Source organism: Sphaerodactylus townsendi, linkage group LG03 (genome assembly GCF_021028975.2).
Source record: "Sphaerodactylus townsendi isolate TG3544 linkage group LG03, MPM_Stown_v2.3, whole genome shotgun sequence".
Classification (NCBI taxonomy): Eukaryota; Metazoa; Chordata; class Lepidosauria; order Squamata; family Sphaerodactylidae; genus Sphaerodactylus; species Sphaerodactylus townsendi.
In genome coordinates, this window is record NC_059427.1 from 3,370,911 (window position 1) to 3,397,266 (window position 26,356).

Consider the following 26,356-nt stretch of genomic DNA (forward strand, 5'->3'; position numbering starts at 1 on the left):
GCACTTCAGTGTCTGTTTATTGGCTTAAAGTTGCGAGACCATCACCTAAAGAACTGTAGTGGATCTAAGGAAATAAAACAAAACATATGAGGCTAGTTTAAACTTTCCAGCTGTAAATGTGAGTTTCACATCCCATCTGTGGTATGAGCCCCGGCATGCAGCCAGGATGGTCTTCTAGCATATCTAGATGTGGAATGGGAGGTTGGTTGTTTACTCAGACTGGCAGACTGGAGTAGATGATCCCGGGAGTCCATTCCAGGTCAGTTTCTATGATTTCTATGGTGACCTGCTTTGCACAGTTCAACATAGCCTTAGCTTCCAAATCAATTCAAGTACACTCCCAGCTGACCCAGGAGAGCTGGCAGCCCTAAGAAGAGATGCCAGGAACTTCACAACAAACAATAGCTGAATGTGCCTCATTTGACAGCTGCTATTTCTCATGGGCCAAATCCTTGATCTGTTTCCTTGCTCAGTTTCACTTCACCTCCCTCAAAATGCTCCTGGAATTGGAAATGCCAGGGATTGAACCTGTGATCTCTTGAGTGCCAAGCAGATGTTCTGCCACTGAGCCATGGACTAGGTTTGTGCAAAAGCGAGGAATGTGGGCTTGCCATCCAGCTCCCTTAAAAATAAGCTGGCAAAGGGACTCAACCTGTGAATTAAAGGATGGACAATTGACTGGAAAACAGATGGAGATTGCAAGAATCTTGCAAGTCATCCCTGCCTCAGCTGCCAGAGATGAGGACAGCTCCAGCCCAGCCACACCCCTGAGGGGAAGGCTACGCGAGGGAGGTAGCTGGGACCCAGGCAGATAGCTTCTTCATCGTCGTCTTAGTCTTATTTATTTGCTATGGTTCTGAGTGCCCTCCCAGCAGGCTTCATGTGTAGGAGTGGGGGAAACAATCCAGTTCACCAGAACAGACTTTGCCGCTCTTTACCACTATACCAAACTGGCATTTCCCAACAACAGTTCTGCCATGTTCATAGCCATTATGGTTTAATTTGTTGTTGTGTTAATATTAAATGACTTTTACCTGTTTGAAGCAATTCCACATTTGTTTACCAAGCCCCCAGGATGCTGTCAGTTAACTGGTTTTCACTCCCCCACCCCCACTCTCCAGTGAAGATTCAGGTAGCCAGGGCTGTGCTGGGTTAAACTGGCATTGCAGCATATCTCAACCTCCGGTCACAGCTGATGGATCTGTGGCCCAGTCCTAAGCAGGAGACTCTCCAGACAAGGGCAGGGCAGGAAACTGAAAGGGAATCTCAGAGGTCATCTAGTCCCTGGGGTCAGGGCTGGAGGAGGATCCTTAGGGAGCATTCTCAGAAGAGCCCCCAGCCATATTCCACCACAAGGGAGACCTGCTCGTCTCCCCAGCGCTGCCCCAACAGCCTTTCAGTCCGACCTGGGAACAACATGGCACAAGAAGAAGTGGCTCTACAGTCCACGAATCCACATTTCCTCCCACGCACATGGGCACCCACAAACACCCAGGGATGCTTTTGCCCCCAGAGGCTCCGTCTGAGCTGCCTTCCCCGCCCCCCTCCTGAGACTCTTGGGGGGACCAGAGGGGGCCTCATGCGGGTGGAGAAGGGGGTCGGATCCGGTCTCCCCTTTGCAGGGGCTCGCTGGGGAAACCGGTGCAGTTTTCGGGAGGGGGTGGTGGTGTCCTCTGTCTCATTGGACACCTAAGGGTTAAAGGGAGTGAGTCGCCATTCCTAGAGAGGCACAGTCCGAGAAGGCTTTCCAGAATCACTTCCGGCTTCCCTGTCCCAACGAGGAAACCCGCTGGTGGATCCTCTTGAACACCTGAGCAAACAGGTAAGCAGCGAAGGGAGGGAAACAGGGGAGGTGTTGCAGGAGCGCAGATTTGCGGCGCAATCATGAACCCACCACTTTCCTCCCAGTTGCTCCCTTTAATGGAGGGTCGGGGGTTTACTTTCTTGGGGTGGCCTCATTTCCCCCTCCCCCGGGGCTGTTTGCTGGGGAGTCCAGGAAGTAGGGGGTGTGGGGACAGGAAAGGGGAAAGGCTCATTTGTGTGTGTGGGGTGTGTGTGTGTTTGCTTCTTCATTGCCAACGAGGACAGAGTTTACTTCAGAGTGACCCAACGGAGGATCTGTAAAAAAAGGCAAACTCTATGCTGGGGATCATTAGGAAAGGAACTGAGAATAAAACTGCCAGGATTGTCATGCCCTTATATAAAGCAGTGGTGCGACCGCACTTGGAGTCCTGTGTCCAGTTCTGGTCGCCGCATCTCAAAAAGGATATTGAGGAGATAGAAAAAGTGCAGAGAAGGGCAACAAGGATGATTGAGGGACTGGAGCACCTTCCCTATGAGGAGAGGTTGCACCTTGGAACTCTTTAGTTTGGAGAGGAGACGTCTGAGGGGGGATATGATTGACGTCTATAAAATTATGCATGGGGTAGAAAATGCTGACAGAGAAATTTTTCTCTCTTTCTCACAATACTAAAACCAGGGGGCATCCATTGAAAATGCTGGGGGAAAGAATTAGGACTAATAAAAGGAAACACTTCTTCACGCATAACGCGTGTGATTGGTGTTTGGAATATGTTGCCACAGAGGTGGTGATGGCCACTAACCTGGATAGCTTTAAAAGGGGCTTGGACAGATTTATGGAGGAGAAGTCGATCTATGGCTACCAATCTTGATCCTCCTTGATCTGAGATTGCAAATGCCTTAGCAGACCAGGTGCTCAGGAGCAGCAGCAGCAGAAGGCCATTGCTTTCACCTCCTGCATGTGAGCTCCCAAAGGCACCTGGTGGGCCACTGCGAGTAGCAGAATGCTGGACTAGATGGACTTTGGTCTGATCCAGCTGGCTTGTTCTTATGTTCTTATGTTCTTATGTTCTTATCAGCTTGTAGATCGTGGAAGGGAGGAAGAATGGGGTCATCCTCAGCCATCGGGACCAGGGTGGGGGCCATGCTCAGTGACGAATATGAATGTCAAGTCCACATTCTCCAGGGGAAACTGATCTCTGACACATGGAGCTTTGTTGTGATTTCAGGAGAACCCTGGAAGTTGACAACCCCATCAAAGGTGCCAATTTTGATTCACCATCCAAGTGGAATTTGAGGGCTTTGTGTGTGGGTTTTTTTTGGGGGGTGCATTATCATTGTTTTTCAGCACAAGGAAACAGAAATGTGTGGAACTGGGGTTCTATTGCTGGACATTTGAATTTTGTACAAAACAAGCAAGCTTTTCTTTTTTTTTTATTTAATGAGTACAAATGGGCACAAACGAAGGGAACTTCCTCCTGCATTAGAATCAACCACAGCCCCAGTGCTTGTGGGGCCGAGGCTGTGAAATGGTGTCTGAGACCTGCCCAGCACAGGAGAGGTTGGAAATCCTGTTGGCAGGATTCCAGGCAGTATCCAGGAGGCGCATGCAGCTGAAGCCACATGCCCAGTAGCCAGATAAAGAAGGCCAAATTCTCCCTCCAGCACTGGAGTTTGAGTGTGAACAGCATATTTTTGCCAGGCAGGAGAGTTACACAACAGGGAGAAACACAAGGGAACAGCCACAGGAGGCCTGGGCTCAGGTCCCCCTAGGGCTTTGGGCTGGTTCTCCTAGCTGTCTACCATCTCCTTGATGAAGGTTACTGATATCCAGGTAGCGCCTGGAGATCACCCGGAATTACAATGCATTTATCCACATGCAGAAAGAGAACCAGTGTGTTGTTGCGGTTAAGAGCAGTGGATTTTAATCTGGATAACGAAGTGCAATCCCCCACATGAGCAACGGACTTTTATGTGGTGAAACGGATTTGTTTCCCTGCTCCTCCACACAAAGCCTGCTGGGTGACCTTGGGGTAGTCACATTTCTCACTTAACTTTCTGAGCCCCGCCTGCCTCACAAGGTATCTGTTGTGGGAGGAGATTGGGAAAGAGTTCGTAAGCTGCTTTGAGACACCTTAGAAATGAACAAAGCAGGGTATAAATCCAAATGCTTCCTCTTCTAAACTCTTCTTTTATTGGGAAGTGGACTCAGTGCCTTTATGTCTTCCACAGCTCCACCCTTGAATTTCCAGGATTTTCCGCACCTAGAATTGGCCAACGTGTTTTTGGCAGGGTTTGTTGCCTCTCCCAGCTCCTATTCATCCCTGCAGCTGTTGTGCACTGTTCCACATACAAACCATACCCCTGGTGCAAACCCACACTGTGCCAGCATTGGATTTATACTTGCCGTACATAAGCAGTAGACCACTGTGGATTTGGGTGGGCATATCTCCTGATATGCTTGGTAGCCATCTGAAGAACTGAGGACAGTCTGACCCAACCTAGCACCGTTTAGGAGGTAGTTAACTTTCCCAAAGGACCAAACAGGCCTATCTGAAAAAAGTTTGCTATGTAATATAGTGGAATGATATTTCGTAGCACAGGAAGCTCTTTTGTTCTGATCCTTCCGGCTCCATTCTCTTTTGTTTTCCTTGTGTCTCTCTCCCTGGAAGAAGTCTGTTTTTCGTAACTGAGCAAATGCATCTTTTCACAGTCTTAAGCTACCCAATAGAAGGCAAAAAAGATGGGAAAACGAGACCCAGAAGGCCCGGGGCCTGGCAAGACAGCAAGGAGAGGCCTCTGTGCCATTCAAGCTGGGAGTGGTGTTGAATTCTGGAAGATCTGGGATCAAGAGCCCCTGAACTCAGCAGTACTTTCCCGACGTTTCCAGCAGTTCCTCTACCGTGATGCCAAGGGGCCCCGAGAAGTTTGCAGCCAGCTCCATGGACTTTGCAACCGCTGGCTGAAGCCGGAGAGGCACTCGAAGAAGCAGATACTAGACCTGGTGATCCTGGAGCGGTTCCTGACCATCCTGCCCCATGAAATGCAGCGCTGGGTCAGAGGATGTGGGCCAGAGACCAGTTCCCAAGCGGTGGCCCTGGCTGAGGGTTTCCTCCTGAGTCAGGCAGAGGAGAAGAGGCAGGAAGAACAGGTGAGAGCTCGTCTTTCCTGGTATGTCCAGTTGAAGCAACAATATTTGACCTTCTCCTAAGGCTTTCCTTCCAGATATTTGTCTAAGTTTTAATCATCCAAATGGGAGATTTAACAAGTTGCTTCAGCAGCCGCTTCTTAAAGGGAATTTGTTATCCCCCCAGATAGCAGTGTTGAAAGACAACCCTACAAGGTCTGCTTATAGAAAAATGCAGATTCTGGGAATGGGGCAGGATCCATTCCATCTCTTTCCTGTCTCTCTTGCTGCTGTTTTAGATGTGGGGCCCATTTGTGAAGATGGAAACAAAGTTCTCTCAGATGGAAGGAGCTCTGTGGGAGGAAGGGGAGCTGCCCCAGGCCCAGGATCACACCCTAGATGCCTTCTCACATGGTAAGGAGTCAGTGTACCTGGATGGGATTGGGGCATCCAGTTAATTTGATTGGCAGAGAGTTCTGGCGAAGAAAAACATTTCTTCATCCAACTCATGGCAGTTAGTCTTCAATAGTTGGGATGCCTGTAAAAGGGGATTGGACATATTCATGGGGGCAGTTCCTCACATCAGTTACAATATTCATATCCCCACTTTTTCCATTAAAGGGACTCAAGCTCACTGAAAAAAAAAGGGAGGGCAGACAAATCTTAACTGGGCTCTTCAGTCTTGTGACTAAACAAAACCTGCATGTTCTGGTCAGCAGAGCTCTGAAAACCAGTTTCTAGGGGCCGGGAGCAGTAGGCAAATGTGTTTTGTATTCATGCTTGTTGGGTCATCTGACAGGCCTTTGTAGGAAACAGAGCATTGGATGAGTGAGGCCAGGTTGTGGGGAGGCCTTGGGATGGATGTGAAGCCACATTGAAATTGCCTCATCCTGACAATCCAAATGTGACATTCATGAATCAGGAGATGCTGCAGACGCTTGTTGCTATTGCCCTCAGTTTCCTGATGGAGCTCAATTCAGGTCTGGTTTTTGGCCTGATGTGGCAAAGTGCCATCCAATGTCATTTTGGTCTCGGTCTTTTTGTTCCACCAGCCTGGACTCCAGGGCATGTGCAAGGGCCCAGCCAGTGGGGAAAAGCATATCTGGGTCTTTGATTCAGCTGAGATGCTCTCAGAGATTTCAGCTCCAGTGTTCACAGGACAAGTTTCCAGTATCACAGAAGCCGGAAACGTGTCAGTGGCATTTGCAGCCCCCCAGGAGCTGATGAGTCCCTTTTGCTTGTCTTCTGCCTCTCCCACAACTTTCTACAAAGTGTTACAATTCTTTTTGAGTGTACACAGGCCAGGCAAGGTTTCACAGTCCAGGAGACAGCGTTGCATGAAGCACAGTTCACGCAAGCAAACATAATAGGAAGTGGAGTCTGATTTCCTTTCTTCCAATTGTGTCTCCCTCACAGGCAGTGAAGAGACAGTGTTGAGCCGTACTCTTTGCAGAGATGTGGAAACAGCTATCGTACCTCCAGTCCAGGTGGGGGAGATGAGCAGGGGGCAGCCTCGGTCCCCGCTCTTTTCTCCGGAGGGGTTTTCTCCACCAGTTGGTTTCGGGTGTGTGTGTGTCTGTGTGTGTGTGCTCTGAACACCAATCTTTATATACAAGCCAAACTCTCCATCCTGCACCCTCCCAGAATTGCATCTCTGCCTGACATGACGTTTGATGAGGGAATCTGCTTTTTCTTTCAGCCTTTGATTACCTTTGGGGAGGTGGCCGTGTATTTCACAGAGGCAGAGTGGGCATTGCTGGATGCTGACCAAAGAGCTCTCTACGAGGACGTCATGCTTGAGAACTACAGGAGCGTGGCTTCTCTGGGTAAGGAACTTTCATAGGTGCCAGAGGTACACACGTTTGCCTTTGGTAAGAAGCAGGGCTAGTGTGAAAGAAATCAGAATATTTCCTTCCAGTCATAACTCCATTCCTTCATGAAGGGAGAAATCGGGATAAAATAGACCCAGATTTTAAAATACTGTATATACTCATGTAAAAGTCAAGTTTTTCAGCACATTTTTCGTGCTGAAAAAGCCCCCCTCGACTTATACATGAGACAGGTGTATTAAAAAATATATATTTTAGGGTTTTTACTTTGTCGGCCGCCAGGGGGCACAGTTTTTAGGCTAGTGACACCAAAATTTCAGGGTATCATCAGGTGACACTCCTGATGATATTAGCCTTACGATAGTAAAGGATTTGGTTCAGGAGGTCCAGAATTCTACGGACCCCAAAGAGGTGCCCCATCCCCAAATTGTTTATTTAGACTAATGAAAGTAAGATAGAGGGCTACGATTTTGAAGTCCACAACTTTGAACACGCCAAGGTAAACTCCACTAAACCTAGGTAGGCTATCATCAGGATAATCTCTCTTCAATCAGCCTTAGATTTTGTGAAGTTTGGTTCAGAGGGTCCAAAGTTATGGATCCCCAAAGTGGGTGCTCTCATACCCCATAGTTTCCAATGGAAGCTAATAGTAGATGGGGCTACCCTTTTGAGAGTCCATAACTTTGGACCCTCTGAACCAAACTTCACCAAATCTGGGTGGTATCATCCAGGAAGAATCTCCTAAAAGATACTCTGGGAAATGTTAGAGTACTGCTAACATAAACATTCCTTTCCTGACAGGTTGTGTGAATTTTCCTTCTAAAAGAATGACACCTGCCATGTGCAATTTTACAAAATATGTACACTAAAAAATAATGAACTATTCTTTTTTAAAAAAGCAGAGAGTAGTTTTGAGTCACAGTGAACAGGCATGTTCATTCCAGTTTTATTCACAAGATCCATTGTTTAAAACCTCTTCCTTACAAAAAAAAACCTAAAAGGTTTTTTGTACTTTTAAAGTTATTGTTGATACCATACTGTTCTTGTTGACCCTCTTTTCCACTTACAGAGCTAGTTTACTGTTTTTCTTTGAAATAAATATTCAAAAACATTTAACCTACTGATGCCTCAATTAATGTAATTTTATTAGAATCTATTTTTATTTTTGAAATTTACCAGTAGCTGCTTGCATTTTCCACCCTCGACTTATACGCAAGTCAATAAGTTTTCCCAGTTTTTTGTGGTAAAATTAGGTGCCTCGACTAATATGCGGGTCAACTTATACACGAGTATATATGGGGTATTAAATGTAACCCACTATTATGCTGTGTGGAACTGATCTAATCTGAGAGGGTGTCCCAGCGGGTGGCCAATATGGGACTTCAAGCCCCTCAGGAAGGGGCCAAATCCTAATTTCTCAGATGACAACCACTAGAACACACTTATTCTCCACATGAGATAAGGGTGATCCCCTCTGACTGTAGTCTGGAGAGCCAACATCCTCTAGTGTTTGAGATCTGGAGAAAAATATCTGATTCCTGACTCGTTCACATGAAGCCTGCTGGGTGACCTTGGGCAAATCACAGTTCACTTAGAACTCTCTCAACCCCACCTACCTCACAAGGTGTCGGTTGTGGAGAGGGGAAGGGAAAGTGAATGTAAGTTGTTTTGGTACTTAAAGGTAGAGAAAAAGCGGTTCATAGAAAAAAACTGTTCTTTGTTCACTGATTGAGATTGTGGGCTTTAATCTTGGCTAGGTTTGCATTCTTCCTGCGGGAAAAATCTTCTTCCTTGGATTTCTTTCCTTCCCCATATAAGAACCATCCCTTTCTCTCTGTGTGTGCCATAGGAGCAAGATATGTAATGGAGACTGTGGTGGAGACAGACAAAAGCCTTACATCTGAAGAAAGGCGAGAGAGTTTCTTCAGCTCTAAATCAAAGCTCCTTGTGCACCAGAGAATGCACACAAGGGAGAAACATTTTCAATGCTCAGAGTATAGAAATAGATTCAACCAGAGTGACCATCTTCAACAGCATAAAAAAATTCACGCAGAGGAGAGACATTTTGAATGCTTAGAGTGTGGAAGGAGATTCAGTTGGAGTAGCGCCCTTCGAAGGCATGAAAGAACTCACACAAACGAGAGACCTTTTGAATGCTTAGAGTGTGGAAAGAGATTCAGTCGGAGTGGCCATCTCCAACGGCATCAAAGAATTCACACAAAGGAGAGACCTTTTGCATGCTCAGAGTGTGGAAGGAGGTTCAGTGAAAGAAGCACTCTTCAAAATCATCAAACAATTCACACAAAGGAGAGACCTTTCAAATGCTCAGAGTGTGGAAAGAGATTCAGTTGGAGTAGCAATCTTAAGCAGCATCAAAGAACTCACACAAAGGAGAAACCTTTTGAATGCTCAGAGTGTGGAAAGAGATTTAGTCAGAGTGGCAGTCTTCAAAAGCATCAAAGAACCCACACAAAGGAGAGACCTTTTGAATGCCCAGAGTGTGGAAAGAGATTCAATCAGAGTAGCCATCTTCAACAGCACCAAAGAACCCACACAAAGGAGAGACCTTTTGAATGCTCTGAGTGTGAAAGGAGATTCAGTGACAGAAGCCATCTTCGAAAGCATCAAAGAACTCACATAAAGGAGAGAATCAGACTTGAAAGCTTCCCCACTTCAACAAGTTGGAAGTCATTTCTCTTTCTGACCACTGATTTTTGAGGCAGTATGTTCCTCTTTGTCTCTCTCATCAGAATTCTGCCGCAGACAGAATTCTCAGCTTTTCACTCACCTTGGAGTGCTTAATATTGGCCTCTCTTGCACCATCCCCCCATTTTTAGTTTCATGTGCATGCATGTGCTTTAGCTTAAGGAATCAGCTTTCTGTTGTTTAGTGGAGGTACTTTATAGTTTTATACTCCTTTGTATTCAGTTTTGTATCCAAATAATATTACAATTATAATACCTTTCCTTTTTTCTATTTTGGGGTACGCCTTCAGGGACCTGCTCTGGTATTTTCAAACTGCAACATCGCATGGTATTCCTCATTTTTCTCTACTTTGAATCCATTTTGGTGTAATACACAGGAGTGTTGAAAGAAATTCAGCCAGCATGGCTAATTCTCTTGTTCTTTTGTTTTCTATTTCTTTGCACTACAAGAGCTTCCTTTATTTGCTGTATTTAGCTCCTGATTCTATTTCTGTCATCTTTTACTTTTGCTCCTTGTTTATCATTAGCAATTCGTTTCTGCAGTCATCCCTCAATGTTTTTTAAATTGCTTTTGGCTACATTAATAACCGTTGCATATTCTACCCTGGTAATATCTCTATTTTCAACAGTTTAAGAGCTTAACTGGTAACCCCTCCCCCTTCTTGTAACTTTTTTCAACCATTCAGGGGAATATTGCCTATAAATACTTTTGTCGATAAATGAAAGCCAAATCTCTCAGGCTGTTACCAAAATATCTCAACTGTACTAAAAATTCAAGCTAATGCCTTTCGTTCAGAGCCTAGTTAAAAACCCAGTAGTTCTGTATCTATTTTAATTGTTGTTTTAATTTACTTTCTTATAATATGCAGTGGTGCAGTGGTTAAGAGCAGGTGTACTCCAATCTGGAGGAACCGGGTTTGATTCCCTGCTCTGCTGCTTGAGCTGTGGAGGCTTATCTGGAGAATTCAGATTAGCCTGTGCACTCCACCACATGCCAGCTGGGTGACCTTGGGCTAGTTGCAGTTCTTCTGAGCTCTCTCAGCCCCACCTACCTCACAGGGTGTTTGTTGTGAGGGGGGAAGGGAAAGGAGTTTGTAAGCCCCTTTGAGACTCCTTGCAGGAGAGAAAGGGGGGGATATAAATCCAACTCCTCCTCCTCCTCCTCCTCCTTCTTCTTCATCATATTTACATTTTCGTTAAGCATTGAATGTTTCTTTCTCATGTGTTTCAGTTTCAATTACTATTGCATTATTTTGTCTAAAAGTCTATGTACCATGGACGTATTTGAATAAATGAAATTAAAATAAAACAGCAAAGCCCTCTTCTCTCCTGCATCGCTTTGTTAAAAGATCTTCAACCATCCAGACAAGCAAGCAAGCAGGCCTTTCAGCACCTCCTGAAGATTTCCAAGGAGGGCTCCCCCTCTTCTCTTCGGAAGCCACATTCCTGGTAAATGATATATGTGATCTTGGAGAGTGAATGAATGAACCCTCTCGGGCAGGATTTGAAGTTGCAGCTGCTTCAGTAACTTGGAGAGAAGATGTTTTATAGGAAAGACACGTGGCGCAGAATGTCCCTTGTGTCTCTTATTAATTTCCTACACGGTGGTGTATTTATAGTAATTATCGGGGGGCATCATCCTCTGGTGGTTCCTGTCCTATCTGGCTGGTGAGTCCCAGAAGTTGGACTGGGGGACCTCTGCTGGACATACGCTACAGGGTCCCCAAGGGCTGTCTCCTGTCCTCGGTGCTTTGTTCTGAATACTCTGGACTTTGAGAACCTTTGTCAAGCCTCGAATGTGAGGCTGTTTGGCAGCATTGGGCAGGATTTCTTTCCAGTGTGCTTTCTGTCCTTCAGACTGGAGGCTGGCTCCAAGATTCACCCCGGAGTTGGAAGAAGTAAGGCTGAACAGTGAATGTTTTCTAAGTCCATCAAAGTGAACTTTCTTTTTGACTGTACTGCTCAAGAAGCTAGACAGAGATGTGGAGACAGAAAATTTTGTAGTACTTAATTTTTCTGCTAAAATGCCAATAAAATTTTTCTGCTAAAATGCCAATAAAATGCCAATAAAACATTAGGTCCATTTCGCATTTTGAAATTGTAATGGCTTCCCCCAGGTGGATGGTCAGAAGACAAGGCCGAGTGTGAGCGCAAAGAAGAAAGGGTTGGAGCTTCCCGACTGTGGTTTGAATTAGCCGTACACCACGTCACCTTAGAAAGACACCCCCCCCTCTCTCTCTCATACACACACCAACAACGTTAGTGTAAGCCACACCATGTTCATGTTTGCATTTCCACAGGAAGGTTTGCACTTCAGGGCTGAGGGAGCAGGGGTTCACTGAGCATGAACTGCTGGTAAGTTTGCTCAGATGTTAGCATTTGTTGTAACATTTTGCAGTGTTTGTTTGTTTGTTTTATTCATTCATTCATTCAATTTATATCCCACCCAATTCTTGCAGTGCTCAAGGTGGGTCATAATATAAAAACATGTACAATATCATCTCCTTTCAGCCTGGGGGGGAGGGGTGTGTGGAGGAGATGGTGGAGAGGATTTTTATTTCCAGTCTTTACTGCCATCTGCTGTTATTATCTGGCTTGACATTGAAATGTCACTGTTTAAATTGTACAATTACTTATATTTTAACTGTTCTAAATATGGTCAGCACTCCATCATGAAAATGAGCTGGGTGTCATCAGCATATTGGTGACACCCAAGCCCAAAGCTCCTGACCAGCTAAGCAAGGGGTCGTATGTAGATGTTAAACAGCATCGGGGAGAGAATGGCTCCCTATGGCACCCCACACTCAATGTGGTGCCTGGAAACAGCCCACCTCTGACACTACCTGTGACCCCCAACCACAGAGGAAGGAGGTCAGCCAGGACAAGGCTTTTCCCATGTCAACAAGACTCAATATCTACAATATCGAATGCTGCAGTTGGATCTAACAAAACCAGTAGGGCCAAGTCACCTCTGTCCACCTGGAAATGGAGCTTGTCCACAATAGCGACCAGCATGGTCTGTGTCCCATGACCAACATGGAAGCCAGACTGGAAGGGATCCAACACCTTTGCATCATTCAGGAAAGTCGGGAGTTGCTCTGCAATCGCTCTCTTAATTACCTTGCTCAAAAACGAAAGATATTAAACTGGACATTAATTGGCCAGATCCAACTGATCTAAAGATGGTCTTTTTAAGAGCAGGCAGACCACTGCCTCTTTCATCTTCCCTAGAAATTCTCCTTGCTCAAGAGAGAAGTTGATAATTTTCAACAGGGAGTCCCGCAATTCCTCCCCACTGGCTTTCACCAGCCAGGAGGGACATGGGTTGGAGGGATACTTCTCTTATCAGAGAACACTTGTCAGAATTATGGCTCAAGAGTAAAAAAATATTCGTCACCAACCCTTGGATTTTAGGAGTTGCACCCTTTCTTCCAGGCAACCTATAGTGCGGGACTGATTTTGTTTTGAAATGTAAAAACAAAGTGGTCGCCTGTGGAGGACCAGGGAAGCAGACCTAGTTAGTCAGATTAGAGTCTGCTGCTCATGTGTAGGAGTGGGGAATCAAGCATGACTCTCTAGACTAGAGTCTACTACTCTTAATGACTATACTGGAGGAGAGGTCTGTCAGTGGCTACTAACCATTGCGACAGAAGGGAACTTCCAGATTCCAAGGCAGTCCACTTTGAAGTCCACTGTCAGATCCAATATCAGGGGAAGGCCTCGACCTCTGTGCCCTGTTCTTTTGTCTGTCTCTGTGTGAGACAGGATGCTGGATCGGATGGCCCTTAATTCCTTTACCATTTAGGTACTTAATCCTCCCAGAGCCCTTCGGGGGTTGGGTGGTATATAAGTTTGAAAAAATACATAAAATAAATAGTCTGACCCAGCAGACCTCTTCTTAAATTCTTATGTCATTTCTCCCATTGCTCTGGAAGCTTCAGCGTTCCTATTTTTCCTTCCGTGTGTCACCATCTCCTTTGCTGGGTTAACTGCTCTGGCAGCAACGTCTATCCAGTTATGAATACAGGGAACCTCAGAGGTCATCTAGTCCCTGGGGTCAGGGCTGGAGGAGGCTCTGTAGGAAGCATTCTCAGAAGGGCCCCCAGCCACATTCCACCCCAAGGGAGATCTGCTCGGCTTCCCCAGCGCTGAACATGGCACAAGAAGAAATGGATCTACAGACCACGAATCTACATTCCCTCCCACGCACATGGGGACCCACAAACATCCAGGGATGCTTTTGCCCCCAGAGGCTCCGTCTGAGCTGCCTTCCCAGCCCCGCCCCCTCCTGAGACTCTTGGGGGGACCAGAAGGGGCCTCATGGGGGTGGAGAGGGGGGGTCGGATCCGGTCTCCCCTTTGCAGGGAATTCGGAGTGGGGCTCGCTGGGGAAACCGGTGCAGCCTCCGGGAGGGAGGGTGTGTGTGTCGTCTTTGCCTTCTTTGGAGAGTCGACCTAAGGCAGTGACGGCGAACCTTTTCGAGACCGAGTGCCCAAACTGCAACCCAAAACCCACTTATTTATTGCAAAGTGCCAACATGGCAATTTAACCTGAATACTGAGGTTTTTGTTTAGAAAAAAAAACAGTTGGCTCCGAGGGATGTGTTACTCAGGAGTAAGCTTGGCGGTAGTCGGTGGCTTTGCTTTGAAGCAACCGTGCATCTCTTCCAACGTGTGAATCACGATCCTAGGAGGGTTTACTCAGAAGCAAGCCCCATTTCCAGCAACCGAGCTTACTCCCAGGTAAAGGATTGTGCTTTTGTTCTTTGCATGAAAATCAGTGGGGTTTAACAGCGCTTAGCAGGGTTACCTACACTGCTTCCCCAAAAGTAGGTCTTAGGTTTAATGCTAATAATTGAGTCCAGCAGCCCAGGCCAGCCTAGATGTGTGTGGGGGGGGGGCACTCTGTTTGCACGTGCCCACAGAGAGGGCTCTGAGTGCCACCCCTGGCACCCGTGCCATAGGTTCGCCACCACTGACCTAAGGGTTAAAGGGAGAGAGTCGCCATTCCTAGAGAGGCACAGTCCGAGAAGGCTTTCCAAAGTCACTTCCGGCTTCCCTGTCCCAGCTGCCAGGTGGTTGGCTGATGCCGATGAGTGAAGAGGAGGCGGGGCATCATTGGCGGATTTTCTTTGAAAATAAAGAAGTAGGTAAGCAATCAAGGAAGATTTGCTGTGCAAAACATGTCTCCGTTTTGAGAGAGGAACAACCCGGGGATGAGGGGTGGGGTCTTGGCTGCATTTGGGGTGCTGCAAAAAGTCCTGCAGGAGCCCCCCCCCCCCCGACTCCCCAGTGAAACAAGGTTATTAACTCAGCCCCATGAACCCCTGGGGGGCTCCGGATTGCAAACGTTCCCCTCTCCCAACTTGCTCCCTGGCAGCTGCTCTTCATCTCCTTCTTGCCTGGAGGCTGAGATGTCCCTTCCTGGGAATCCTCCTCCAGTCTCTGCTGCACCTTCTGCTCCTCTGGGCTCCTTCTGCGCCTTTGGCTGCTGCCTCCCAAGTCCAGCAAGACAGCCTCTCGTCCTTCCCATCAGCCTGCCTTTGTGGTGAAGCTGGCCCTCCCTCTCTCTTGCATGCCACCACTCACTCACTCCCCTTCCCTTCATGCCACCCCTCCCTCCCCTCCCACTACCTCCATTAGGGTGGGTGGGCCATGTCCAGATGCTGGGCCCACTCCCCTCCCTCCCCCCCTTGCATGCCACCCCACACTCCCTCCCTTGCCTTTCATGCTACCCCTCCTTCCCCTCCCCCTCTCTTCGCTGTCAAGGCAGCCTGCAAATGCCGAAAGGCAGGCTGCAGGTCTTTTTCTTGCTGTTCTGGAAGACCAGAGTGGGGGGTTGGGAAAGGGCCCCCTCTGCACTCTTCTAGCAAATCTTTTCAGGTGACTTCTGATGCTGGATGCACTTCCACGGCCTTGGCTAAAATACAGTCTCCTCTTGCAGTCTGGGACGCTTGGGACAATCTGATCCCTTCTTAAGGAGTCATCCAACCCAGGCTGAGGTTTTTCAAATCTGCCACAAACTCTGCTTTGTTTTCTTACAGGACGAACATTTGAATGTATTCATCAGGAGAGGGATTTTTTTGCTGCCTCTCCAGAGAACCTGCCTGAGGTGGCTTAAAAAGCAAAACTTAAGTAAAAAAAACTTAAAAGGCTAAGAGTTATTAATTAAAATTGAGCACTGAAAAACCCAGCCTGAGCATGGATCCTCAAGTAGTTTAAAATGACTAACACTTTCCAGACCAGAAGCACCCAATAAAGATCAACTCTGGAATTAAAGGTACCCTTCAAAAGCCTTGTTTTTACTGGGCATGTCGTGCTCTTCAAACTTGATAGGATAGGTAGTAAAAATCTACAAAACAAATCATGGGGTTGGTGCCCTTCAGAGTTCAAAACAGCTTCTTTCTTCCCTTTCTCCAACTCTTCTGCGACCGTTGGTTTCCTTGAAGAAGCCCAGCTACTGTTTGGATCTTCTCCAATTGTCTGTGGCAGGATTGGGGCCACCCAGTTCCTCTGGGACTTTAAGCAGCTCCACCTTCCTTATTAGTCCCTGTCTCCCTTGGGAAAAATTGGCATCCAGTTTCCATGAAGACTTCAGGAATTTTTACTGAACAAGTATTTTTTTACTGTTCTATTAAGAACAGTAAAAAAAAAAGAATTTTTACTGTTCTATTAAGCAATGAACACGGCCATACAGCCCGGAAACCACACAGCACCCAATGGATAACCTTTTTAGAAAGTCTTGTTGCTTGATCCCTGCAAGGCAAAAGATCAGAAAAACCAGGAACATACTGACATTCTATGGACTGCTGCTGCTCTGTTGAGCCTGTTTTTTAATCTTTATTTTAAAAATCTAATTTCTATCCCTCTTTTTGCCCTAACAAGGACCCAAAGTGACTTGCCAAATTCCTCTCACAGCAACCCTGTAAGGCACAGGTGTCAAACTCGCGGCCCTCCAGATGTTATGGACTACAGTTCCCATCATTCCCTGCCAGCATCATGCTGGCAGGGGATGATGGGAACAGTAGTCCATAACATCTGGAGGGCCACGAGTTTGACACCTATGCTGTAAGGTATGTCAGCCGGAAGTGTGTGACTGGCCCCAGGTCACTGAGCAGGATAGCATGGCAAAGTGTGGATTTGAACCTGCATCCCGCCAGTCTAACCTCTGCGCCCCTTACTCCCTCCTATTACGTAGTCACTCATTTCAGACTCTGTCTTACCAATATATCAGAAGTCCAGAGGTCTAACACCCTGCATTCTAGTATGGTCTTCCATGAATCAGAGCTCACTTCTTCAGAGGGAGATGTCACATTTGTGCATTTTGATGTGTCTGTGAAATCTCAGTCCCAAAATCAATCTTTCCTTTCCAGGAGGTCTCAGATCCAGCACTTGCTTGTACAAAAGAATCTGATAGAAGTGAAAAGTAATCCTTTGGTCCAGTTGGAGGCTCTTCAGAGGAGAAGGAAGGATGAGGGGGGACCTGGACTCTACTGTCCCTGAATCAGGAGAAGGTCTTGATGCCTCTGAGGCCAGGAGCAGAAAGGAACTGTGGGAAGGAACCATGAAGAAGAGCCCGGGAGACAACAATAGCTTCCCTCCAGATGTGCAGTGCCTGCAGTTCAGGCAGTTCCGCTACCAGAAGACCGAGGGCCCCCGGGAGGTTTGCAGCCGACTCCACCACCTTTGCCGTCAGTGGCTGAAGCCAGAAAGGCACAGCAAGAAGGAGATGATGGATCTGGTGATCCTGGAGCAGTTCCTGGCTGTCCTGCCCCTGGAGATGCAGAGCTGGGTCAGGGAATGTGGGTCTGAGACCAGTTCTCAGGCGGTGGCCCTGGCAGAAGGCTTCCTCTTGAGCCAGGCAGAGGACAAGAATCAGGACCAGCAGGTGAGAGAGATTCATCTAGGTATTGTAGTGGGGGACGGTCATAGAATACGATCAAGGATCTCCTCGAAATTGATGTGAATTACCCCAACTTTTTGCAACCCACAGCATGCTTTTTTCATCTTTCTTTTTTTAACTGCCTCCACTTTCTTGGATCCCCTCTTTTGTTTCAGGTGCAGGAGCAAATCGTGCAGGAGCATTACCACAGAGCTGCTTTTCCAGGTAAGAACAAAAAGGGTGTCGCTTCCAACGCATGTCCTCCTTGAGAGTAGGTGGGCTGCAGAATTGGTTTAAGATCACTGCAAGATAATTTGATAAACACAGTATGACAAATTGGGGCCAAGCTGCTCCAAACTCAAATGATGATGAGCCATGTTAAAAATTGGGAATATAGTGCATTGGGGCAATAAAAAGGCTTACAAAACTATGAGCTCTTATGCTGTAATATTATTTAGCATGTTATTGTTTGTTAGAATTTTATGTATTATAATTTTATTTTTTATACTATTGCGAGCAACTCTGAGTCCAGTACAGCAGGGGATAGCAGGGTAAAAATCAAATATAAATAAATACTAACCTCCAATGCTTTTAACTAAAGAACATTTTGGTACCCAGTTTTCAACAGGTAAGGAGCAGCCAGAGATCACAGGTCTCAAATGGATGGTGGTAGAAGTCAGGAGTTGGGTGATTTGAAAACTGTGTTCTGTGTGCCAAGGTACAAAAGTTTTGTTGGAAAAGAAAAGGTTTTGGGTTTCGGTTGTTGTGGGCTTTCCGGACTATGTGGCCGTGGTCTGGTAGATCTTGTTCCTAATGTTTCGCCTGCATCTGTGGCTGGCATCTTCAGAGGTGTATCACAGAGAAGTTACACAGCCTGGAAAGCCCACAACAACCAGTTGAATCTGGCCGTGAAAGCCTTTGACAATACATGGTTTTGGGTTTTGGGTTTGTTTTTTGTCAAAAGTGTTTCTGTAAACACTAATTTTTGGCACTATGATGTCACTGGGCCCATCATTCTCTGTGAATGTGACACTCTGTGATTATTATTATTATCAATAACTTTTTATAAAAAGGCAAAGACAATACTAATGAAAGCACAGAGCAACAACAATGCTGAGATATTCAAATGACAGGCTGTACAGTTGTACTAAGTGAGGTAAACACATGCTGTAGCTGGTTCCTCAGAGTCTGCACAGAGTTCTTTCTGGTAGCAAGAAGCTGAAGTACTTAACCCCCGCCCAATTTCCTGTGAATTGATTTAACCTGGTTTGTTATTTGTCTGAAAGGGATTAAGTCAGCTAGTAGGATCCCAGGTCGAATACTACTGAATACCTGCATTGTAATGTAACTTAGAGACCCAGCATCATAGAGGTTTAGAGCGGAGGACTCTAATCTGGAGAAGTGGGTTTAATTCCCCTCTCCTCCACAAGAGCAACAGACTCTGATCTGGAGAACCAGATTTGTTTCGCCACTCCTACATTCCTGCTGGGTGACCTTGGTTTAGTCCCAGTTCATCCAGAACTCTCTCAGCCCCACCTGTATGTCAAGCTATTAAAACTTCATTGGCAGGATTCGAGACTTAAATGAAAACAGCATATTGAATTAAGACAACTTTATAAAAAGGACTAAAGTGAAAAAATAGATATTAATTATAAGCACAGAGTTAGAATTATGCTTGGATTCTTAGTGAGGTAGCTGGAAGTCACCATATATATGTGTAGGTGTTTGTGTATGTTTTTTTTTCTTTTCAGTTAGTATTATCATGGGGGGAGTAGATTGGGATTTTTTCTTTATCTTTCTATGTATGTGTCATTTAGATGTGTAAAATAAATAAAAATCCTTAACCCAAAAATTGATCTATTAATACTTCACCAATATTCCAAGTTCATCAAATCCTCCTGCTGACTCTCCAGATACTGTATTTAAGCTTCCAACAAAGGCTATTGTCCATCATACGAGTAATGCTAGGTCTGACACAATTTTGTCTCCACCATCAGCTAATTTGGTTAATTTAAAAAAAATGGTTGTATTCAACAAAATGTAACTGATATTGTGTCCCTAGGTGATGGTAATTGACTGAGAAATTCCCCAAGTATTGAATTCCTCTCCTGGAATGTTGCTGGTTGGAGCAGGAGGAGTATCAATCCTGGTTTTATTTCCTATTTGAGAAAATTTGATTTGATCCTACTTCAAGAAACTTGGGCATCTACTGATATAACCCTTAATGGTTCTCGCTCACACTGCCTTAGCTCTTCTAGAGTGAAGAAATATGGACGCCCTTCTGGGGGTTTAACTCTTCTAGTTTCCAAATATATCAACTTCTCAGTTTTACCAAGCTGTCCCCCTGTAGCACAAGCCATTAAAATTCACCTAGGAAAGTCTTCTTGAATCATAGTAAATGTTTATATCCCCACAGGCTTAACTCATGGTATGCTGTTGAGAACTTGGGAAAATTTCATTACCTACGTTGAAGATCTGAAAAACAACTTTCCCTCTATTGAAATAATTTTGGCTGGTGATTTTAATGCTAGAGTGGGCAACTGTGTGTACTCTTTATTGGACAGTGTGACCTGTGACTCCGAAGTAATACAATTTTTATTTACTCCTACAGTTCGGCAATCAAAAGATCAAATCAGTAATTTTGCAGGTCTTAATTTAGCCAAATTTGCTATGCGTTTCAACAAACTTTGGTTGAATGGTTTGAATACTTCACCAATATTAAGGCTCCCTTCTTGTTCTGGTCCTGCCCATGTGCCGCCAGATTCTGGAATTTAGTAGCTGCATTTCTGTCATTTATTTACCAGTGCCTGTTCTTTGCACTTCAGAGTTCTTCCTTCTAAATTCTGGAAATTATGTACCACTGAACAATGCACCACACTTTTGTATGGGATAACCGTATTAAGACTGGATTTTGGCAAAAGTATGGAATGAAAAAAAATATTCTGAAATCATGATACAAGGATAGTTGTGACCATGAGCCAAGAGAGGAAGAATCTTATTTTTCCCAGGGGAATGAATTGCAAAGTACTCAGAAAGTACAGAATGCCTTCCATGTACCTTGTTATCCTTCCAGGTGGTGCCCTGCAATACTTGCCATCAATTTGGGGCAGAGAGAAAGCAGATTCCGTGCAGCCTGGTTGGGTAAGTATGGAACTCTGGCTGTTATCCCTGGGCGCCTCTTCTCACTCCCCTAGACCCGGAAGACTCTATACTTTTTCTCAGCTGCAATCTGTGTTGCTCACTGGATAGAAAATGAAAATGTCTCATGGAGGTTCCTCAACAATGAAAGTTTATTATATTCCCTTTGGGCTGACCTTATGGGAAAAGCTTCTTACATTATCTCTGAAGAGAGAGAAGTATTTGTTTGATTCTGTTTTCAGGGTCTGGTGACCTTTGAGGAGGTGTCTGTTCATTTCTCTGAGGAGGAGTGGGCTCTGCTGGATTCGGACCAAAGAAGTCTTCACAAGGAAGTCATGGAGGTTAATCATCAGAGTGTGGCCTCTCTAGGTAAGACTCTCCTCTCCTTTCATTCACAGGTGTTGAAAGCTGAAATCCTTCCCTCTAAGAAGGACCCCAACCCTGATCTAGATGGCCTAGGCTAGCCTGATCTCTTCATCTCTCAGAAGCTAAGCAGGGTCAGTCCTGGGTGGTACTTAGCTGGGAGATCACCAAGGTATTCCAGAGATGCTGTGCAGGGTAAGGCAATGGCAAACCACCTCTGTCCATCTCTGACCTTGACAATTCTATGAGGTGACCATAACTCGTCTGTGACTTGATGGCACTTTCCATCACCACTAAAATGGACCCAGGTAGGGCTCTTCCAGTAGGGACTGTCAGTGGGGGCATGTGGAAGGTCCAGATGCAGGCAAGGAAGGGGGTTCTGCAGAATCCTGGACTCTGTTAGTAAAAGTGTTATGCTAAAATATTGGTTTGAAACAAAAAAACCCCACAGCATAGGAGGAAGGCCCACCCCTGATTTCCCTTTGAGGATTGGGCAAGCTCAGTTTGAACAAAATCTTCAATGCAGGAAAAATCGTTTGAAAGCAGGGCAGGAGGGGGATTGTCCTCCATAACACTTTTATGGGACGTCAGTGAGGCCTCATCTTCGACCTTTCAGAGAAGCAATTAAAATGAGCATTTTAAATAATAATAAAAATACCTGTATATGGTTTTCAGTATGCATGTTACAAAGTTCAGAAAGACATTTTCTTTCCCTGAAGACATTAAAGCCTCCCATGGGAATTGAAAAGAACAGTGTGGGATGGAGACGGAAGGAGGGGAGAAGTTTGGTCCTTCAGCCATGTTCATTCTACTTACACCAGTGTATGCTTAGGCATGGCTCAAATTCAGTAAAATGAGGGGAAAGAGCTGTGAAGAACACACGAAGAAAAACAGGATTTTTCTAGGTGAAGTTTGGCTTTATTTCATAATGAGCTTCCCCGGCCTGCTAGGCTTCTCTTGAATCCAGTTGGGCAGGTACTGTTTCCCTGTTCTCAGCTGGAGGAGAAGATAATGCACGCTGTTCTGAGCTCTGTCCAGGTTGAGCGGCATAAAAAAGTCTTAATTCCAGAATTCAGAACTGTAAAGCTGAAAAATAATTTCTAGATCGTTGGAGGAGTTTTTGGGATCTTTCCCCACCTTTTTCTATCTTGTAGGATTTATGGGGTCTCCCAAAGGCAGAAGAACCCTTAGACAGTGGGGGTTTGTTGGTGCTACTTTAGATGATATCATACTGGGTTGTCAGGTCCTTCTTGCCTTGGCACAGGGCTACAATACTGCGCCCTGTTGGCTCTGTCCATGCTAGACCTTCCCTGTACTGAATTTTCCTGACCCCTGCTCACTTCTGTTCCACTTTGAGGCGCTCTTAGTATCACCAGTTTGGATCCCTCAGAATCCAAGCAGAATCCCCCTCCTCTCTCTTTGTGTGTGTCATTCAGGATTTTAAAATATTTGGTTCTTCCTTTTTTGCCATTTTTAGTAGTTGAGATTCAGATAACCTGGTTTAAAAATCTGAATATTTATTAGAGTTGGGATATCTGAGAATAAACTGTTCCCAAACCTGATTCCATATCCCAGTGGTGGCAAACCTATGGCACTCCAGATGTTCATGGACTACAATTCCCATCAGCCCCTGCCAGCATGGCCAATTGGTCCAATTGGCCATGTTGGCAGGGGCTGATGGGAATTGTAGTCCATGAACATCTGGAGTGCCATAGGTTTGCCACCACTGCCATATCCCCACTGAAAGAAGCAGGAGATCCATTTGACCAGGCCTCAGAAGAAAGAAAGAGATCAGCAGGTATCTGCTTACTTGGGTGGTGGAAGAAACCACAGTGTTTCTAGGGCTATATTTTATGAGCCAGAAAATGGAGGGATTCCTCAAAAGGCAACATCCAGGAAAGCTTTCTTCAGTGTGAAAGAAGCCTTTGTCGATTTTTATACACACTGATTTATTAATATTATCAGTTCATAAAAGCCAGAAGCACGAGAAGAGTGTAAAATAGCTATTGAGTTGCCTCTAAAATCCCCTGAGAGCACTACTAAGGTTACACAAAGACCATTAAAAAAAACAGAATAGGGTCTGCAGGTGTCAGGGTCACAAAACAGGTGGTTTGGAAGGCCAAACTTGCCTGGGTGTGTAGAGGGCCTTTGGAGCTCAGACTTGGATCTCCATAGTTGGGATGTAAAACACTGCTCCAAACTCCTTCTCTAGTGAATGCAGTCAGTCCATCATTTGTAAACAAGAGATTGGACAGATGTAGTCCAAGCCTCCCATTTTACAGGTAATGTCCCTAGAAGATTCATGACAATGGGAGCCAAAGCACCCCTCTTCAAACAATACTGCCTCTGAACATGGAGGTTCCACTTGGCTACCTTGTCACTGATGGAACTACCCTCCAAGGAAGCATCAACAGCTGGTTAAAACAGGGCAGGATTTGTCTCCTGTTCCAGTTCAAGTGATTCCAATTATGTTGTTATGAAGAGCAATTAATGCTCTTCATTACTTGATTCTGCATTTGCTCTGAGATCTTACCAGTGTTTTCTCTTTATTCCAGAGGATAATACTCTACAGAACAAGTCCAGCAGAGAACCACAACATCTCCTATATGAAGAAAAAAAGCAGAAAAGAAATATAGAAATAAAATGTAAGAGGAGGAATATATGTTGTGTTTCTCAGGGTGCTGAATCCCAGAAATTTGAAACACGAGGAGAAAGTTATATAAGTAAGAAACCAGATAATTGCTTTGAATGTGGGACAAGCTTTGATTTGAAGGGAGAGGTTCCTGGACATCGACTCCACAAAGGGGAGACAGATAAATGCCTGGCATGTGGAAAAGGCTTTGCCAAGAATTGCATCCTTGCTGCTCATCAACAAATCTACACTGATGACAAAACATATAGTTGCTTGGAGTGTGGAAAGAATTTTGCTCACAGTTTCCATCTTACTCAACATGAACGAATCCACACTGGGGAGAAACCATACAAATGCTTAGAATGTGAAAAGAGGTTTGCTCGAAGTTCACATCTTACTCGACATCAACGAATCCACACTGGAGAGAAACCCTATAAATGTTTGGAATGTGGAAAAAGCTTTGCTCAAAGATCAGTGCTTACTGTCCATCAACGAATCCACACTGGGGAGAAACCATATAAATGCTTGGTGTGTGGAAAAAGCTTTGCTGCAAGTTCACAATTTACTAAACATCAGCAAATGCACACTGAAGAGAAACCATATAAATGCTTGGAGTGTGGAAAGAGCTTTTCTGCAATTTCACGTGTTACTCGACATCAACAAATGCATACTGGGGAGAAACCCTATAAATGTTTGGAGTGTGGAAAAAGCTTTACTCAGAGATCAGCGCTTACTGTCCATCAACGAATGCACACTGGGGAGAAACCATATAAATGCTTGGAGTGCGGAAAGAGCTTTGCTGCGAGTTCACCATTTACTAAACATCAGCGAATGCACACTGGGGAGAAACCATATAAATGCTTGGAGTGTGGAAAGAGCTTTTCTGCGAGTTCACGTGTTACTCAACATCAACAAATCCACACTGGGGAGAAACCATATAAATGCTTAGAGTGTGGCAAGAGTTTTGCTCGGAGTACACATCTTACTGACCATCAACGAATCCATAGTGGGGAGAAACCATATAAATGTTTGGAGTGTGGAATGAGTTTTACCCAGAGTTCAGCCCTTACTGTCCATCAACGAATCCACACTGGGGAGAGACCATATAAATGCTTGGAGTGTGGAAAGTGGTTTGCTGAGAGTACACATCTTACTAACCATCAACGAATCCACACTGCTGAGAAACTATATAAATGCTTGGTGTGTGGAAAGAGCTTTATCCACAGTTCAGTACTTACTAAACATCAACGAATCCACTCTGGGGAGAAACCATATAAATGCTTGGAATGTGGAAAAAGCTTTGCTCAGTGTTCGGATCTTACTAAACATCAACGAATCCACACTGGGGAAAAACCATATAGATGCTTGGAGTGTGGAAAGAGCTTTACCCACAGTTCAGCACTTACTAATCATCAACGAATCCATAGTTGGAAATAACCATCTAAATGTTTGAAATGTGGGAAAAGCTTTGCTGTCAGTTTGACATTTACTAAGCATCAACAATTCCACAGTGGGGAGAAACTATAGATATGCTTAGTGCAGTAAGAGCTTTGCTCAGAGCTCATATCTTACTAAATGTCAGCATAAGCACATAGGGGAGAAAATGCATAAATTCCTGTAGTGTGGAAAGAACTTTGCTCACAGTCTTACACTTACATTTCATGAATGAATGTACATCGAGGAGAAACCGTATACTACTTGGAGTCTAGTGATGCATTTTGTTGTGGAGAAAAATTGTGTGAAATGCCGAAGAATCCATAAAGGAAAAACAATATAAGTTCATGGAGGAGTGTACAAAGAGCTTTGCTCAAGGGCACACAATTTTATATTGACAAATTCACCTGGGTGAAATGACAGGAAGACCTCATGTGATGAAAGTGCTTTACTTCAAGTTTTACCCTTCATTCCCATCTAAGAGACTATGCAAATGAGAAACTATATAAATGCTTTGAGTGTGTAGAGTCCATTGCAGCAGAAGACTTATCACTTGTGATGGTCATGTAAAGAAGTGAAAAGTTTTGGAAAGAAATTCCTGCAGAAATGCAAAGAATACTCAAAATAAAATTTCAAGTGGCTGCAAAGACTATGTTACTTGAAATCTTTCCAAAGAATTTTCCAGGGAAATTACAAGAACTTTTTCTGTATATTTCTATGAGCCAGTGTGGTGTCATGGTTATGAGAAGGTGGATTCTAATCTGGAGAACCAGGTTTGATTCCCAACTCCTCCATATGAGCCACAGATTCTTATCTGGTGAACTGGATTTGTTTCCTTACTCCTACATATGAAGCCTGCTGAGTGACCTTGGGCTAGTCACAGTTCTTCAGAACTTTCTCAGCTGCACCTTCCTCAGAAGGTGTCTGTTGTGGGGAGAGGAAGGGGAAGGAGTTTGTAACCCCTTTGAGTCTCCTTACAGGAGAGAAAGGGGGATGTAAATCCAAAATCTTTTTCTTCTTCCTTTTCCTTTTGCCTGTTCCTCTTCTTTTTTCATTTGTCAGATGCACCCAGAGTAATAATTGCAACTAGATGGAAAGTGGAGAACTGCCCTGAAAAAGAAAACTGGGAAGAATAACCATGATAATGTGCTGCAATAGCCAAGTTAACTAATTTCGTAAATAAAAGGCTGAAACAGGAGTTTGATGAGAAGTGGATACTATACTATGAATTGTGGTGAAATGGTTAAAAATGTTTTATTTTGATGATTTTTGCATATTTTGTAGACTACAAAAATTAATGGCTAAGCTTTTTTGCCCAAGTGAATATGCACTGTGGTTGTAGTTAATATATTTGGTTATTAGTATTGTAGTGGTAGTTAAATAAGGAAAAGAAAGTAATGCTCACCCAAATTAAAATCTTTAAATATAGTGTGATTTTTGTTATTCT

At 44.9% G+C, this 26,356-nt stretch overlaps 3 protein-coding genes and 1 pseudogene across 3 annotated transcripts in view; 3 read left to right on the top strand and 1 right to left on the bottom strand.

Annotated features, from left to right (window-relative positions):
• The window catches only part of LOC125428531 (zinc finger protein 708-like), a 1,111,878-nt gene that overhangs the window by 931,585 nt on the left and 153,937 nt on the right, over window positions 1–26,356 (bottom strand). The gene's annotated exons all lie outside the window — the stretch shown is intronic.
• The window catches only part of LOC125428548 (zinc finger protein 420-like), a 472,581-nt gene that overhangs the window by 120,681 nt on the left and 325,544 nt on the right, over window positions 1–26,356 (top strand). The window lies entirely within an intron of this gene.
• LOC125428746 (zinc finger protein 586-like) lies at window positions 1,764–10,407 on the top strand. Its single transcript, XM_048489356.1, has 7 exons — window positions 1,764–1,822; window positions 4,514–4,951; window positions 5,227–5,341; window positions 6,344–6,414; window positions 6,627–6,753; window positions 8,606–9,104; window positions 9,189–10,407. Exons 2-7 carry the CDS (start codon window positions 4,544–4,546, stop codon window positions 9,472–9,474), a joined length of 1,506 nt encoding a protein of 501 aa, XP_048345313.1. The 5' UTR covers window positions 1,764–1,822; window positions 4,514–4,543; the 3' UTR covers window positions 9,475–10,407.
• On the top strand, window positions 14,568–25,749 carry LOC125428645 (annotated as a pseudogene).

Excerpts from the sequence above, each read along its gene's own strand:
- LOC125428746 (XM_048489356.1), top strand. The coding sequence starts at position 4,544 with ATGGGAAAACGAGACCCAGAAGGCCCGGGGCCTGGCAAGACAGCAAGG. Across the intron at positions 4,952-5,226 it reads AGAAGAGGCAGGAAGAACAG|ATGTGGGGCCCATTTGTGAA; the intron begins GTGAGAGCTCGT and ends CTGCTGTTTTAG. Across the intron at positions 6,754-8,605 it reads CAGGAGCGTGGCTTCTCTGG|GAGCAAGATATGTAATGGAG; the intron begins GTAAGGAACTTT and ends TGTGTGCCATAG.